The sequence below is a fragment of the Somniosus microcephalus genome, chromosome 4 (assembly GCF_052327205.1).
Source record: "Somniosus microcephalus isolate GS21.2 chromosome 4, FLI_Smic_1.0, whole genome shotgun sequence".
In the NCBI taxonomy this organism is placed as follows: Eukaryota; Metazoa; Chordata; class Chondrichthyes; order Squaliformes; family Somniosidae; genus Somniosus; species Somniosus microcephalus.
The window spans coordinates 42,910,090-42,928,482 of NC_140990.1; the positions used below are offsets into that span (position 1 = coordinate 42,910,090).

Genomic DNA, 18,393 nt, shown 5'->3' on the forward strand with positions numbered 1-18,393 from the left:
AGGTCGAGTGAGGTGCTACATAAATACAAGTCTTTAATTAGCAAAGGAGAAATGCCCAAAAAAGGAACAGTCGGTAACAGGACAACAATTAGTCTCTTATTGTGAGAAATCAAGGTCTCGACACACTGTGGGGTCGATTTTAACTCAGCCGTGAGGAGGGCTTTGAGGTGTGTGGGGGGTTAAAATTGCATAACCTGGGGGTCGGGACCCCCCCCCCCCGCCTGGTTCCCAACCCTGAGCCATTTTAACCCAGGCGTGTCTGATGGTCCCGAATCAGTCCTGCCTCCAACAGGCGGGACTGGTCTTTAAGGCCCTTAATCAGCAATAATTGGCCTTTATAATCCCATTTCAACAGGCCCTTGCATTTTTAACCCTTTTCCCTCGTAAAACATGCCTGGTGGGGATCACACCTGTGAAACCTGGCGTGAGCACCATTGGCTTGCTGACTATCTGCTGCAGGTCAACCATTAAAGAGATTTGATCAGTCATCATTTGCAGGTGGCAGGACTTTGTTGTTTCAGGCCTGGGGCAACTTTTACCAGGCTTAACCACGCCTGTGGAAGGTTGGAGCCTCACACACATCTCCAGTGTGACCTCCTGGGAAACCCCGCTCGCCACCTTCACTCAGCGCTTCCTCAACAGAGGCATATACCAGAAGCATGGGAGCCATTTATTTCCTTCCCTTCTGGGCATTAGATGAGCTCGAACACAAGCCACGGCACCAGCAGAACCAGGAACAACAGCAGCAGCAACAGGAGCGCCAGGCTGCTGCTCACCCACCTGAAGCTGCACAGGCCAGAAGGGGCCAGCGCTTGGAAGTGGCTTGAGAGCACCTTGCTGCACATCAGGGGGCCATGGGGACCCGTATCTGCACTGGCAGTCCTACTCATAAGGACTTCCACGAAGGTCTGGTTTCTCTGTTCAATAGATGCCCATCGCTCCTCAAGAGATGTCATTCTATTATGAACACGCACCATGTTTTCCATACCCTGGCGACTTATCTCCTCCATGGAGGTTGCCATCCTTTCCATGGTGATGCGTTCATGCGCCAATGACTCCACAAAGGCTCTGCTCATGTTTGCTATGGACTCCTCCATTCGCTCCACACTCACAGCGACCCTGGCGACAAAACCTGCCAGAGACTCCTGCACCTGTTCCTGGAGTTCCAGCCCCGCTGATCTTGTGGATGGACCCAGAGGCAGAGGGTCGACATGCAGCTGAGCCGAGCTGGCAGAGTCCTGCGCCCTCTGACTAGCACTCTCCACTGCTGTCCCTGTCTCCACAATCTGCTGATGCTCACTTGTGAGCTGTGATACACCAGGTGACAACACTACTCTATGTCCCGAAGGTCCCACCGAGGCGTGTCTGCGCTGGCGCTGGGTGCGTGGCATTCTGCTGATGCTGCGCCCTCAGAGATTGCAGCTTCCTCTGAGGAGTCTGGATGCTCAGGCTGTTCCTCCTGGCTAGTGGGGACGGCTGCTTGCGATGGTCCTGTGGGGAAGTAAAGGAAAGAGTCAGATGTAATGCCAAGGTTACATGCATATTGCAGATGATCATAAGTCCATCTGTTAGAACTTCAGAATCATTATCAGCGACTCGTGCAATGTCAACGAGAGAGATGGAAAACTATTCTGTCACCAGCTTGCTGTGATGCACCCATCTGTCCATCCCCCACTTGCGCATCTTCCTCCACTCCTATGATCTCCAGAACCGCCTCCTCCCAGGGGGTGAGCTGGGCTACTGAGGGTGGCCTTCCTCCTGTCCTGGCTCGCTCTCTCCTGTTGTGAGCTCTCTTTTCCTGCAAAGAGGGAGACAAGTGGAGTTTGAGTGAGAATGAAGGAGTGAGTGTAGAGATTCCATAGCATAGATACTTAGAAGGAGACAAAGATGGAGTGAGGTTGCAAGACCAAGGGCCCTCCCTGTGTGTCGTCAGTTGTTTTCATAGCATCAGAGTGATAGGGAGTGTGAGGGCTGCATAGTAGAATAGTGATGTGAATGTGACCATAGAGAGAGAGGGAATGGCTAAGGGTGCATGGATGTCAGTGTCAAGTGGGATGTGGAGGAAGAGATTGCTAAAGCTGAGTGCTGGTGAGGAAAGGCAATGGGGTTCAGATTGAGGGTGATGGCAAAGTCATACTCACTTTTCCAGTGCGGAGAAGGTCATGAAATCTCTTCCTGCACTGAATCCAGGTTCTGCAGGGTACTGATAATGAGTTGACCTCCTCTGCCACCTGGATCCACACAGCCCTGGTCTGCTGGGGAGGCTTCTTCCTCCCTGAAGAAGGGAAGAGCACCTCTTTATGAGCTCCTGCTCCCTCAACTAGAGCCTGCAGGGCCCCATCATCAAACCTGGGAGCAGACCTAGGTCTCTCGCTGGTCATTCTGCCTCCAGGTCCCTCTAGCATGAACGGGCAAGAGGTTGGCAGTCTGCAGAAGAAGCAAGGCTTGTTGTGGACCTTAAATGCAGCAGCAATAAAGACGTCATCGGAGGGGACTTTCAGTCATGAAAAATCCCTTTGCAAAGGCTTCCCACATGTTGGAAATCAGTTGGCCAATTGAGTTAAAATTGCATCAATTTCCCACATCCATTTAGATCCGTGTGGGAAACACAAAATTCGTTAACACGACACCATCCCGCACCCCCATAGAGTCCAAAAGCAAGGAAGTTATGATGAACCTTTATAAAACACTGGTTCGGCCTCAACTGGAGTATTGTGTCCAATTCTGGGCACCGCACTTTATGAAGGATGTGAAGGCCTTAGAGATGGTGCAGAAAAGATTTACAAGAATGGTTCCAGGGATAAGGGATGAGGGACTTCAGTTATGTGGATAGACTCGAGAAGCTGGGGTGGTTCTCCTTAGAGCAGAGAAGGTTGAAAGGAGATCTGATAGAGGTGTTCAAAATCATGAGGGTTCTGGACAGAGTAGATAGTTCATAGAGTTCATAGAAGATAGGAGCAGGAGTGGGCCATTCGGCCCCTCGAGCCTGCTCCACCATTCAATGAGATCATGGCTGATCATCCAAATTCAGTACCCTGTCCCTGCCTTCTCCCCATATCCCCTGATCCCCTTAGCCTTAAGCAATATATCTAACTCCTTCTTGAATATATTTAATGAATTGGCCTCCACTGCCTTCTGTGGTAGAGAATTCCACAGGTTCACCACTCACTGGGTGAAGAAATTCCTCCTCATCTCTGTCCTAAATGGCACACCCCTTATCCTTAGACTATGGCCCCTGGTTCTGGACTCCCTGGCCATCGGGAACATCCTTCCTGCATCTAGTCTGTCTAGTCCTGTTAGAATTTTATAAGTTTCAATGAGATCCCCTCTCATTCTTCTAAACTCTAGCGAGTATAAGCCCAATCGACTCAATCTCTCCTCATACATCATTCCAGGTAACAGTCTGGTGAATCTTCGCTGCACTCCCTCCATGGCAAGAACATCCTTCCTCAGATAAGGCGACCAAAACTGCACACAATACTCCAGGTGTGGTCTCACCAAGGCCCGATATAATTGGAGTAAGACTTCTTTATCCTGTACTCAAATCCTCTTGTAATGTCAATCAACCATCAGCTAGAAGAGGTCGCTGGTGAGACCAGTGAAGAAAGAAAGACTTGCATTTATATAGCGCCTTTCACCACTACCGGATGTCCCAAAGTGTTTTACAGCCAATGAAGTACTGTTTGAAGTGTAGTCACTGTTGTAATGTAAGAAATGCGGCAGTCAATTAGCACACAGCAAGCTCCCACAAACAGCAATGTGATAATGATCAGATAATCTATCTTTTTATGTTGATTGAGAGATAAACATTGGCTCGGAGACTGGGGATAACTGCCCTGCTCTTTCCCACATTACAACAGTGACTACTTCATTGTAGTACTTCATTGGCTGTAAAGCACTTCAAGACATCTGGTGGTCATGGAAGGCACTGTATAAATGCAAGTCTTTCTTTCTTCAAATTGTGCCATAGAATCTTTTACATCCATCTGAGAGAGCAGACAGGGCCTCAGTTTAACGTCTCATCCAAAAGACGGCACCTCTGACAGTGCCGCACTCCCTCAGCACTGCACTGGAGTGTTGGCCTGGATTTTTGTGCTCAAGTCTCTGGAGTGGGACTTGAGCCCACAAACCTTATGCCTCAGAGGCGAGAGTGCTACCAACTGAGTCACAGCTGACACTAAAGAACAAGCAGTTCTGACGAAGGGTCATCGACCTGAAATGTTAACTCTGTTTCTCTCTCCACAGATGCTGCCTGACCTGCTGAGTATTTCCAGCAGTTTCTGTTTTTATTAAAGAAACGAGGGAGTGATTGCTGACAGGAAGAATGTTGGGTCGTCCTGCGCATGCGCACCTCCCTGGCGGCTGAGGCGAAACACTGACTCACCCCCACCTGAGCCACGCACGTATACCAGATGTTGCGGCTTCGCATGCACGACCGATGTTCCAACCGCGGGGTTTTGTGTGCTGAGCATGCGCGTTGCGGACCGATCAGGACGGGCAATTGTGGAGCAGGAGGGAGAGCGCAGGGGCCATGAGCACATGCGCGGGACTCAGTCAACAGAGCGCTTTCTGGACCGTGGGGGCTTGTGGGTATTGCTGCCGCCATTACTGCTGATCCTTTCAACCAACCTGTGCAGCAGCTGGGGCCTGAAAATCAGCTTCACTGCCCCTGGGTTCAGAAAGGGAAAAATTAAACAACAGTTTGCCTCTGATCCTTTTCTGATCTCATTTTACAGGGTTATAGAAGTGGAGCAGTTACAGGCGGGAAGCTCAGACCAAACGCTCAATTCATCAGGACCTGAATATCATCGGCCTTTGCACATGGAAGGAGAAAGCAGCGATGACAAACCGCACACGTGTTCAGTGTGTGGACACGGATTCAGCCGATTGCCTGACCTGGTGAGACACATGCACCGTCACACCGGGGAGAAACTGGGTAAAGGTGGGGACGGCGGGAAGGGATTCAGTTCCCCGTCTGCATTGGAGGTTCAACAGCGCAGTCACACCAGGGACAGTCCATTCACCTGCTCCGTGTGTGGAAAGGGATTTGTTTGTTCATCCCACCTGCAAACACACCAGCGAGTTCACACTGGGGAGAGACCATTTCAGTGTTCTGACTGTGGGAAGAGCTTTAAAAGCCCCCAGGATCTGAAGAAACACCAGCGAGCTCACACTGATGAGAGACCATTTCAATGTTCTGACTGTGGGAAGAGCTTTAAAAGCCCTGGGGATCTGAAGCGACACCAGCTTGTTCACACTAGTGAGAGACCATTTCAATGTTCTGACTGTGGGAAGAGCTTTAAAAGCCTCAGGGAACTGAAGGGACACCAGCTTGTTCACACTGATGAGAGGCCATTTCAGTGTCCTAACTGTGGGAAGAGCTTTAAAATCCCCGGGAAACTGAAGCAACACCAGCGAGTTCACACTGATGAGAGGCCGTTTAACTGTCCTGACTGTGGTAAGAGCTTTAAAAGCTCCGAGCAGCTGAAGGGACACCAGCGAGTTCACACTGGAGAGAACCCCTTTAAATGTTCTGACTGTGGGAAGAGCTTTAAAAGCCCCCAGTATCTGAAGGAACACCAGCTTGTTCACACTGACGAGAGACCATTTCAATGTTCTGACTGTGGGAAGAGCTTTAAAAGCCCCCAGGATCTGAAGGGACACCAGCGAGTTCACACTGATGAGAGACCATTTCAATGTTCTGATTGTGGGAAGAGCTTTAAAAGCGCCCAGTATCTGAAGGGACACCAGCTTGTTCACACTGATGAGAGACCATTTCAATGTTCTGACTGTGGGAAGTGCTTTAAAAGCCCCGGGGAACTGAAGGGACACCAGCGAGTTCACACTGATGAGAGACCATTTCGGTGTCCTAACTGTGGGAAGAGCTTTAAAAGCCCCGGGGAACTGAAGCAACACCAGCGAGCTCACACTGATGAGAGGCTGTTTAACTGTCCTGACTGTGGTAAGAACTTTAAAAGCTCCGGGCAGCTGAAGGGACATCAGCTTGTTCACACTGATGAGCGACCCTTTAAATGTTCTGACTGTGGGAAGAGCTTTAAATGCTCCGGGGAGTTGAAGAGACACCAACACCTGCACACTGGGGAGAGGCCGTTCACCTGCTCTGAGTGTGAGAAGGGATTCACTGAGTCATCCCACCTGCTGGTACATCAGCGAGTTCACACTGGGGAGAGACCGTTCACCTGCTCCGTGTGTGGGAAGGGATTCGTTCGGTCCTCCAACCTGCTGGTACACCAGCGAGTTCACACTGACGAGAGACCCTTTAAATGTTCTGACTGTGGGAAGTGCTTTAAAAGCCCTTGGGAACTGAAGGAACACCAGCGAGTTCACACTGGGGAGAGGCCTTTCACCTGCTCTGTGTGTGGGAAGGGATTCACTCAGTCATCCCACCTCCTGTCACACCAGCGAGTTCACACTGACGAGAGACCCTTTTAATGTTCTGACTGTGGGAAGAGCTTTAAAAGCTCTAACATCCTTAAGGGACACCAGCGAGTTCAAACTGATCATAGAATCTAACAGCACAGAAGGAGGTGATTCGGCCCATCGTGTCTGTGCCGGCTCTTTGAAAGAGCTGTCCAATTTAGTCCCAAACCCCAGCTTTATACCCAGAACTCTGCAAACTAGTCCTCTTCAAGGACATGTCCAATTACCGTTTGAAAGTTCCTGTGGAACCTGATTCCAGCATCTTTTCAGATGGTGCGTTCCAGATCTGAACAACCCTCTGTGTGAAAACAATTCTCTTCATTTCCCTCTAGTTCTTTTAGCAACTATTTTAAATCTGTGAACTTTGGTTACCGACCCACTTGCCAGAGTGAACAGTTTCTCCCTACTTGCTCGATCAAAACCCCTCATCATTTTGAACACCTCTATTAGGTCTCCTCTTAACCTTCTCTGCTCTAAGGGGAACAATCCCAGCTTCTCCAATCTCTCCACATAACTGAAGTCCCTCATCCCTGGTACCATCCTGGTCAACCTCCTCTGTACCCTCTCCAAGGCCTTGACATCCTTCCTAAAGTGTGGTGCCCAGAACTGTACACAAGACTCCAGCTGAGGCCAAAACCCTGCAGCTGTACAAAACCCTGGTTAGACCACACCTGGAGTACTGTGAGCAGTTCTGGGCACCACACCTTAGGAAGGATATATTGGCCTTGGAGGGAGTGCAGCGTAGGTTTACCAGAATGATACCCGGACTTCAAGGGTTAAGTTACGAGGCGGGATTACACAAATTAGGGTTGTATTCCCTGGAATTTAGAAGGTTAAGGTGTGATCTGATCGAAGTTTTCAGGATATTAAGGGGAACAGATAGGGTAGATAGAGAGAAACTATTTCCGCTGGTTGGGGATTCTAGGACTGGGGACATAGTCTAAAAATTAGAGCCAGACCTTTCAGGAGTGAAATTAGGAAACACTTCTACACACAAAGGGTGGTAGAAGTTTGGAACTCTCTTCCACAAACGGCAATTGATGCGAGATCAATTGTTAATTTTCAATCTGAGATTGATAGGTTTTTGTTAACCAAAGGTATTAAGGAATATGGGCCAAAGGCGGGTGTATGGAGTTAGGTCGCAGATCAGCCATGATCTCATTGAATGGTGGAACAGGCTCGAGGGGCTGAATGGCCTCCTCCTGTCCTATGTTCCTAACTAGTGATTTGTAAAGGTTTAGTGTAACTTTCTTGTTTTTGTATTCAATGGCCCTATTTACAAAGCCAAGTATTCCATACGCTTTCTGAACCGCCTCACCAACTTGCCGTGGCACTTTCAAAGATTTGTGAATATGGACCCCCAGGTCTCTCTGCTCTTGCACCCCCTCAAAATAGTCCCATTTAGATTATACGGCCTCTCCCTGTTGTTTCTCCCAAAGTGTATCACTTCACACTTATCCTCATTTAATTTCATCTGCCTTGTGTCTGCTCATTTCACTCTCTGTCTCTGTCCTCCTGAAGTCTGCTACTACTATGCTCACTATTTACTACGTTGCCAAGTTTTGTATCATCCGTAAATTTTGAAATTGTACACCTATACCCAAGTCCAGGTCAGTTATATATAACAAGAAAAGCAATGCTCCTAATCCCGACCCCTGGGGGAGCCCACTGCATACTTCCCTCCAGTCAGAAAAACATCCCTCAGCACTGCTCACTGTCTCCTCTCCCTTAGCCAATTATACCCAAATTACCATCAGCCCTTTAATTCCCTGTGCTTCTATTTTCCGAGTAAGTCTCTTATGTGGTATTTTATCAAATGCCTTTTGAAAGTCCATATATACAACATCTGCTGCACTACCTTCATCAACCCTCTGTTACTTCATCAAAGAACTCAACCAGGTTAGTCAGACACGATTTACTTTTAACAAATCCATACTGGCTGCCCCTTATTAACCCATGCTTCTCCAAGTGAGAATTAATATTGTCCTTGACAATGGTCTCTAGTCGTTCACCCATCACTGACATTAGACTGATTGGCCTGTAGTTACCAGGTTTATCCCTCTCCCCTTTTTTAAACAGGGTGTAACATTTGCAATCCTCCAGTCCTCTGGCACCACTCCCATATATCTGAGGGAGATTGAAAGATTGTGGTCAGAGCTTCTGCTATCTCCACCCTAGCTTCCCTCAGCAATCTAGGATGCATCACATCTGGACCAGGTGACTTGTTAACATTGAGTGATGACAACCTATTTAGCACCTCCTTTCTATCTATTTTTATCCAATTTCTCTACTCCCCCCTCCTCTACTGCGACATTAACTTCATCCTCTTCTTTTGTGAAGACAGATGCTAAGTACTCATTCAGTACCTCAGCCACGCCCTCTGCCTCCGTATGATGAGCTCCTATTTGGTCCCTAATCGGCCCCACCATTCCTTTAACTATCCTTTTACTTTTCATATGTTTATAGAAGATTTGGGGGTTCTCTTTTAGGTTACCCGCTAATCTTTCCTCATAATGTCTCTTTGCCCTTATATCCTGTTTCAATTTCCCCCGCACACTCTGTATTCTGCCTGGTTTTTGACTGTATTCTGTACCTGACATTTGTCGTAAACCTCCTTTTTCTGTTTTATTCTAACCCCAATATCCTTTTTCATCGAGGGAGCTCTAGCTTTGGATGCCCCATCTTTCCAACTTATGGGAATATGCTTGGATTGAACACCATCGGATGTTCCCGATGGTCGGGGAGTCCAGAACCAGGGGTCACAGTCTAAGGATAAGGGGTAAGCCATTTAGGACAGAGATGAGGAGGAATTTCTTCACCCAGAGAGTGGTGAACCTGTGGAATTCTTTACCACAGAAGGCAGTTGAGGCCAATTCATTAAACATATTCAAGAAGGAGTTAGATATATTTCTTAAAGCTAAAGGGATCAAGGGATATGGGGAGAAGGCAGGGACAGGGTACTGAATTTGGATGATCAGCCATGATCTCATTGAATGGCGGAGCAGGCTCGAGGGGCCGAATAGCCTACTCCTGCTCCTATCTTCTGTGTTTCTATGTTTACCCGAACTATCTCAGCCTTGAAGGCCTGCCATTGGTCATTCACTGTTTTCCTGGACAATCTTTGTTTCCAGTCCAGCTGTGTGCGATCCCTTCTCAAATCACTGAAATTGGCTCTCTTCCAGCTGGGTATTTTCACCGTTGATTTTTCTTTGTCCCTTTCCATAACTACTTTAAACCCAATGATATTGTGATCACTGTTAACCAGATCCCTCCTACCCCAGAACAAATGAGAGACCCTTTAAATGTTCTGACTGTGCAAAGAGGTTTCAGAGTTCATCCAACCTGCTGAGTCACCAGCGAGTTCACACAGATCCTCAAAGAAAGGAAGATGTTTTAGAAAGGCTGGCGATACTAAAGATTCGCAGCCATCTCAGAGCAGTGACCCTTTAATTACAATCTCACAGAACAAGGAGAATCACTGTCCCTTTAACTACCACAAATCCCTGTGGAGGAGAGAGGGAGATACAGTCTGTCCCCGTAACTGTCGCAGAACAGAATTAGCGACCCTGCCCCATAAGGGCTTGACCCTCCCCCACTCCCTGCTTTTCCTCAAGTGTCTCATCCTTAAAATTCTCATCCTTGTTTTCAAATCCCTCCGTGGCCTCGCCCCTCCCTATCTCTCTAATCTCTTCCAGCCCCACAACCTCCCGAGATATCTGCGCTCCTCTAATTCCGGCCTCTTGAGCATCCCCGATTTTAATTGCTCCACCATTGGTGGCCGTGCCTTCAACTGCCTGGGCCCTAAGCTCTGGAATTCCTTCCCTAAACCTCTCCATCTCTCTACCTCTCTCCGTCTTTAAGATGCTCCTTAAAACCTACCTCTTTGACCAAGCTTTTGGTCATCTGCCCGAATATCTCCTTATGTGGCTCGGTGTCAAATTTTGTTTTATAACGCTCCTGTGAAGAGCCTTGGGATGTTTTACTACATTAAAGGTGCTTTATAAATACAAGTGGTTGTTGTTATTTCCTGAAACTAATAATAAATTCCCAAGAGGGAAAAAAACTTGTACTTTTACTCCCAAATATTAAAAAGTTTGTTCCACAGAAGCACGAAGTTTATCTGCTTTTATTCATGAATTTTAAAAGCCTATAGTAAAACCTGAGCCAGTGTGTTGTGAGACAACGAGCCTTGTGTCCAATAAGGGGAATAAAGGCCCACAGTCTCCCCTGGCCCCGGGCCCCGAACAAGGGACTGGAGAAACAACAGAAAATGCTGGAAAAACTCAGCAGGCCAGGCAACATCCGTGGAGAGAGAAATAGAGTCAACGTTTCAGGTCGAAACCCTTCGTCAGGACTGAAAAAACACAGGAAATGAAACCGATTAAAAGGCCAGTTTGGGGGCTGGGAAATGGGGATGAAAGAACAAAAGAGAAGTGAAGCGACATTAAGAGGTATTCAAAACCAGACGAGATGCTGATCGGACTAGTGGAGACAAAAGACGGCTCTAGATTAGGTGTGAGATGTGCTGGCAGAATGGGAGACAGCTGCCATGTGGGAGAGAAAAAAAAGGCGGAAGACCCAAAACAAAGGTGTGGATAAAAAATAATCGTGAACTCTGTTTCAACAACAGTTTCTGGCAAAAAAATCCACACTCTGTAAAGAAATGTAAAATCCCCCTTCATTTTCAGACTTCCCGATGTTAACCTGAGGGCTTTAATTTTCTCTACCGGTTAGTGCATTTGGGAAATGTGCCTTTGTGTAACAGTCATGAAACTCTTATTTTAAAGATGTAATAGCTGTGTTAAAATAGTGCACAAAGGAATTTTATGCAAAGGCATGTGTGACCAGAGGAGGGCAAACTCCTGGCTGTTCAAATGTGAAACTGTTCCATTCTTGCAGCAGAAAGCATCATGTCAAGACACAACACTGTATCTGAGTCAGAGTTAATGTCAAGACACAACACTGGCTGTATCTGAGTCAGAGTTAATGTCAAGACACAACACTGGCTGTATCTGAGTCAAGAGTTAATGTCAAGACACAACACTGGCTGTATCTGAGTCAGAGTTAATGTCAAGACACAACACTGGCTGTATCTGAGTCAGAGTTAATGTCAAGACACAACACTGGCTGTATCTGAGTCAGAGTTAATGTCAAGACACAACACTGGCCGTATCTGAGTCAGAGTTAATGTCAGGACACAACACTGGCTGTATCTGAGTCAGAGTTAATGTCAAGACACAACACTGGCTGTATCTGAGTCAGAGTTAATGTCAAGACACAACACTGGCTGTATCTGAGTCAGAGTTAATCGACTACCTGGATCACTTCGGTAGTTAACACGTGGAACACAAGGTCACGTCTACAAAGTAACTGGAGTTTTCTGAAGAAGTTGCTCGGTTGGTGGATGAGGGGAATCTGGTTGACAGTGTCGACCTCGGGTGTCAAACTCATTTTCTGTGGTGGGCCTGATCCGATATCCTGGCACTTGTTGTGGGCCACATTCAGCAAAAGTTACTCAAATAGGAATAAATGAAGATAAACTATATCAGTGATTATTTACAGTTAGATTTTATTTACAGCTGCTGCTGCTGCCGATCCCTGGCACCTCTCAGCTTGAACCATTGCACCAACATTTGGAGCAAGTGACTGGGCTGAGGCCTGCCCTGGATAAAAACATGAGGATCACTTGTCACCACATAAACTGAGCACTCAAACCCCGCGGGGAAAGAGTCAGGCTGTGATTGGAGGATCAGTGAGCACGAGCGGGGTGTGAGGGGCTTAGTGCTCACCCCAACTCCTCTTTCACCCCTACTCTCCAACCCCCTCACCCCAACTCCTCTTGCACCCCTACTCTCCAACCCCCTCACCCCAACTCCTCTTGCACCCCTACTCTCCAACCCCCTCACCCCAACTCCTCTTGCACCCCGACTCTCCAACCCCCTCACCCCAACTCCTCTTGCACCCCTACTCTCCAACCCCCTCACCCCAACTCCTCTTGCACCCCTACTCTCCAACTCCCCTCACCCCAACTCCTCTTTCACCCCTACTCTCCAACCCCCTCACCCCAACTCCTCTTGCACCCCTACTCTCCAACCCCCTCACCCCAACTCCTCTTTCACCCCTACTCTCCAACCCCCCTCACCCCAACTCCTCTTTCACCCCTACTCTCCAACCCCCCTCACCCCAACTCCTCGTTCACCCCAACTCTCCAACCCCCCTCACCCCAACTCCTCTTTCACCACTACTCTCCAACCCCCCTCACCCCAACTCCTCTTTCACCCCTACTCTCCAACCCCCTCACCCCAACTCCTCTTTCACCCCTACTCTCCAACCCCCCTCACCCCAACTCCTCTTTCACGCCTACTCTCCAACCCCCTCACCCCAACTCCTCTTTCACCCCTACTCTCCAACCCCCTCACCCCAACTCCTCTTTCACCCCTACTCTCCAACCCCCCTCAGCCCAACTCCTCTTTCACGCCTACTCTCCAACCCCAACTCCCCTTTCACCCCTATTCTCCAACCCCCCTCACCCCAACTCCTCTTTCACCCCTACTCTCCAACCATCACCCCAACTCCTCTTTCTCCCCTACTCTCCAACCCCCCTCACCCCAACTCCTCTTTCACCCCTACTCTCCAACCCCCTCACCCCAACTCGTCCTTCACCCCTACTCTCCAACCCCCCTTACCCCAACTCCTCTTTCTCCCCTACTCTCCAACCCCCTCACCCCAACTCGTCCTTCACCCCTACTCTCCAACCCCCCTTACCCCAACTCCTCTTTCACCCTACTCTCCAACCATCACCCCAACTCCTCTTTCACCCCTACTCTCCAACCCCCTCACCCCAACTCGTCCTTCAGCCCTACTCTCCAACCCCCTCACCCCAACTCGTCCTTCACCCCTACTCTCCAACCCCCCTTACCCCAACTCCTCTTTCACCCCTACTCTCCAACCCCCCTCACCCCAACTCCTCTTTCACCCCTACTCTCCAACCCCCTCACCCCAACCCCTCTTTCACCCCAACTCCTCTTTCACCCCTACTCTCCAACCCTCCTCACCCCAACTCCTCTTTCACCCCTACTCTCCAACCCCCTCACCCCAACTCCTCTTTCACCCCGACTCTCCAACCCCCTCACCCCATCTCCTCTTTCACCCCTACTCTCCAACCCCCTCACCCCAACTCCCCTTTCACCCCTACTCTCCAACCCCCCTCACCCCAACTCCTCTTTCACCCCTACTCTCCAACCCCCTCACCCCAACTCGTCCTTCACCCCTACTCTCCAACCCCCCTCACCCCAACTCCTCTTTCTCCCCTACTCTCCAACCCCCCTCACCCCATCTCCTTTCACCCCTACTCTCCAACCCCCTCACCCCAACTCCTCCTTCACCCCAACTCTCCAACCCCCTCACCCCAACTCCTCTTTCACCCCTACTCTCCAACCCCCCTCACCCCAACTCCTCTTTCACCCCTACTCTCCAACCCTCCTCACCCCAACTCCTCTTTCACCCCTACTCTCCAACCCCCCTCACCCCAACTCCTCTTTCACCCCTACTCTCCAACCCCCCTCACCCCAACTCCTCTTTCACCCCTACTCTCCAACCCCCTCACACACCAACTCCTCTTTCTCCCCTACTCTCCAACCCCCCTCACCCCAACTCCTCTTTCACCCCTACTCTCCAACCCCCTCACCCCAACTCGTCCTTCACCCCTACTCTCCAACCCCCCTCACCCCAACTCCTCTTTCACGCCTACTCTCCAACCCTCCTCACCCCAACTCCTCTTTCACCCCTACTCTCCAACCCCCTCACCCCAACTCCTCTTTCAGCCCTACTCTCCAACCCCCCTCACCCCAACTCCTCTTTCACCCCTACTCTCCAACCCCCCTCACCCCAACTCCTCTTTCACCCCTACTCTCCAACCCCCTCACCTCAACTCGTCCTTCACCCCTACTCTCCAACCCCCCTCACCTCAAATCCTCTTTCACCCCTACTCTCCAACCCCCCTCACCCCAACTCCTCTTTCACCGCCACTCTCCAACCCCCCTCACCCCAACTCCTCTTTCACCCCAACTCTCCAACCCTCCTCACCCCAACTCCTCTTTCACCCCTACTCTCCAACCCCCTCACCCCAACTCCTCTTTCACCGCCACTCTCCAACCCCCCTCACCCCAACTCCTCTTTCACCCCTACTCTCCAACACCCCTCACCCCAACTCCTCTTTCACCCCTACTCTCCCACCCCCTCTCACCTCAACTCCTCTTTCACCGCCACTCTCCAACCCCCTCACCCCAACTCCTCTTTCACCCCTACTCTCCAACCCCCCTCACCCCAAGTCCGCTTTCACCCCCACTCTCCAAACCCCCTCACCCCAACTCCTCTTTCATCACTACTCTGCAACCCCCCTCACCCCAACTCCTCTCTCACCCCGACTCTCCAACCCCCCTCACCCCAACTCCTCTTTCACCCCTACACTCCAACCCCCTCTCCCCAACTCCTCTTTCACCTCTACTCTCCAACCCCCCTCACCCCAACTCCTCTTTCACCCCTACTCTCCAAACCCCCTCACCCCAACTCCTCTTTCACCCCTACTCTCCAACCGCCCTCGCCCCAACTCCTCTTTCACCCCCACTCTCCAACCCCGCTCACGCCAACTCCTCTTTCACCCCTACTCTCCAACCACCCTCACCCCAACTCCTCTTTCACCCCTACTCTCCAACCCCCTCACCCCAACTCCTCTTTCACCCATACTCTCCAACCCCCCTCACCCCAACTCCTCTTTCACCCCTACTCTCCAACCCCCCCTCACCCCAACTCCTCTTTCACCCCTACTCTCCAACCCCCTCACCCCAACTCCACTTTCACCCCTACTCTCCAACCCCCCTCACCCCAACTCCTCTTTCACGCCTACTCTCCAACCCCCCTCACCCCAACTCCTCTTTCACCCATGCTCTCCAACCCCCTCACCCCAACTCCTCTCTCACCCCTACTCTCCAACCCCCTCACCCCAACTCCCCTTTCACCCCTACTCTCCAACCCCCCTCACCCCAACTCCTCTTTCACCCCTACTCTCCAACCCCCTCACCCCAACTCGTCCTTCACCCCTACTCTCCAACCCCCCTCACCACAACTCCTTTCACCCCTACTCTCCAACCCCCCTCACCCCAACTCCTCTTTCTCCCCTACTCTCCAACCCCCCTCACCCCAACTCCTCTTTCTCCCCTACTCTCCAACCCCCTCACCCCAACTCGTCCTTCACCCCTACTCTCCAACCCCCCTCACCACAACTCCTTTCACCCCTACTCTCCAACCCCCCTCACCCCAACTCCTCTTTCACCCCTACTCTCCACCCCTCCTCACCCCAACTCCTCTTTCACCCCTACTCTCCAACCCCCTCACCCCAACTCCTCTTTCACCCCTACTCTCCAACCCCCTCACCCCAACTCCTCTTTCACCCATACTCTCCAACCCCCCTCACCCCAACTCCTCTTTCACCCCTACTCTCCAACCCCCTCACCCCAACTCCTCTTTCACCCCTACTCTCCAACCCCCCTCACCCCAACTCCTCTTTCACCCATACTCTCCAACCCCCCTCACCCCAACTCCTCTTTCACCCCTACTCTCCAACCCCCTCACCCCAACTCCTCTTTCACCACTACTCTGCAACCCCCCTCACCCCAACTCCTCTCTCACCCCTACTCTCCAACCCCCCTCACCCCAACTCCTCTTTCACCCCTACTCTCCAACCCCCCTCACCCCAACTCCTCTTTCACCCCTACTCTCCAACTCCTCTCACCCCTACTCTCCAACCCCCCTCACTCCAACTCCTCTTTCACCCCTACTCTCCAACCCCCCTCACCCCAGCTCCTCTTTCACCCCTAGTCTCCAACCCCCGCACCCCAACTCCTCTTTCACCCCTACTCTCCCACCCCCTCTCACCCCAACTCCTCTTTCAGCGCCACTCTCCAACCCCCTCCAACGCGGATTACCGAGACTTTCAGTGTGGTCGCTGCCCTCCAACGCGGATTACCGAGACTCCAGTCTCGTCGCTGCCCTCCAACGCAGATTACCGAGACTCCAGTCTCGTCACTGCATTCCAACACGGATTACCGAGACTCCAGTGTGGTCGCTGCCCTTCAACGCGGATTACGGAGACTCCAGTCTCGTCGCTGCCCTCCAACGCGGATTACCGAGCCTCCAGTCTCGTCGCCGCCCTCCAACGCGGATTACCGAGACTCCATTCTCGTCGCTGCCCTCCAACGCGGATTACCGAGACTCCAGTCTCGTCACTGCATTCCAACACGGATTACCGAGACTCCAGTGTGGTCGCTGCCCTTCAACGCGGATTACGGAGACTCCAGTGTGGTCGCTGCCCTCCAACACGGATTAACGAGACTCCAGTGTGATCGCTGCCCTCCAACGCAGATTACCGAGACTCCAGTCTCGTCGCTGCCCTCCAACGCGGATTACCGAGACTCCAGTCTTGTCGCTCCCCTCCAACACGGATTACCGAGACTCCAGCCTCGTCGCTGCCCTCCAACGCGGATTACCGAGACTCCAGTCTCGTCGCTGCCCTCCAACGCTGATTACCGAGACTCCAGTCTCGTCGCTGCCCTCCAACACGGATTACCGAGACTCCAGTCTCGTCGCTGCCCTGCAACGCGGATTACCGCGACTCCACTGTGGTCGCTGCCCTCCAACACGGATTACCGAGACTCCAGTCTCATCGCTGCCCTCCAACGCAGATTACCGAGACTCCAGTCTCGTCGCTGCCCTCCAACGCGGATTACCGAGACTCCAGTCTCGTCGCTGTCCCCCAACGCGGATTACCGAGACTCCAGTCTCGTCGCTGCCCTCCAACGCGGATTACCGAGACTCCAGTCTTGTCGCTCCCCTCCAACACGGATTACCGAGACTCCACTGTGGTCGCTGCCCTCCAACGCAGATTACCGAGACTCCAGTCTCGTCGCTGCCCTCCAACGCGGATTACCGAGACTCCAGTCTTGTCGCTCCCCTCCAACACGGATTACCGAGACTCCAGCCTCGTCGCTGCCCTCCAACGCGGATTACCGAGACTCCAGTCTCGTCGCTGCCCTCCAACGCTGATTACCGAGACTCCAGTCTCGTCGCTGTCCCCCAACGCGGATTACCGAGACTCCAGTCTCGTCGCTGTCCCCCAACGCGGATTACCGAGACTCCAGTCTCGTCGCTGCCCTCCAACGCGGATTACCGAGACTCCAGTCTCGTCGCTGTCCCCCAACGCGGATTACCGAGACTCCAGTCTCGTCGCTGCCCTCCAACGCGGATTACCGAGACTCCAGTCTTGTCGCTCCCCTCCAACACGGATTACCGAGACTCCACTGTGGTCGCTGCCCTCCAACGCAGATTACCGAGACTCCAGTCTCGTCGCTGCCCTCCAACGCGGATTACCGAGACTCCAGTCTTGTCGCTCCCCTCCAACACGGATTACCGAGACTCCAGCCTCGTCGCTGCCCTCCAACGCGGATTACCGAGACTCCAGTCTCGTCGCTGCCCTCCAACGCTGATTACCGAGACTCCAGTCTCGTCGCTGCCCTCCAACGCGGATTACCGAGACTCCAGTCTTGTCGCTCCCCTCCAACACGGATTACCGAGACTCCACTGTGGTCGCTGCCCTCCAACGCGGATTACCGAGACTCCAGTCTCGTCGCTGCCCTCCAACATGGATTACCGAGACTCCAGTCTCGTCGCTGCCCTCCAACGCAGATTACCAAGACTCCAGTCTCGTCGCTGCCCTCCAACGCGGATTACCGAGACTCCACTGTGGTCGCTGCCCTCCAACGCGGATTACCGAGACTCCAGTCTCGTCGCTGCCCTCCAACATGGATTACCGAGACTCCAGTCTCGTCGCTGCCCTCCAACGCAGATTACCAAGACTCCAGTCTCGTCGCAGCCCTCCAACGCAGATTACCGAGACTC

At 51.7% G+C, this 18,393-nt stretch overlaps 1 protein-coding gene across 1 annotated transcript in view; it reads left to right on the forward strand.

Annotated features, from left to right (window-relative positions):
• The first annotated feature begins 3,074 nt into the window (after nt 1–3,074).
• LOC147118736 (uncharacterized) overlaps nt 3,075–18,393 on the forward strand; it is a 75,713-nt gene continuing 60,394 nt past the window's right edge. Inside the window, exons 1-2 of the mRNA XM_085984556.1 lie at nt 3,075–6,426; nt 7,280–7,281. Coding sequence (XP_085840682.1) covers nt 4,471–6,426; nt 7,280–7,281 — 1,958 coding nt within the window. The 5' untranslated portion in view covers nt 3,075–4,470. The remainder of the gene's footprint in view (nt 6,427–7,279; nt 7,282–18,393) is intronic.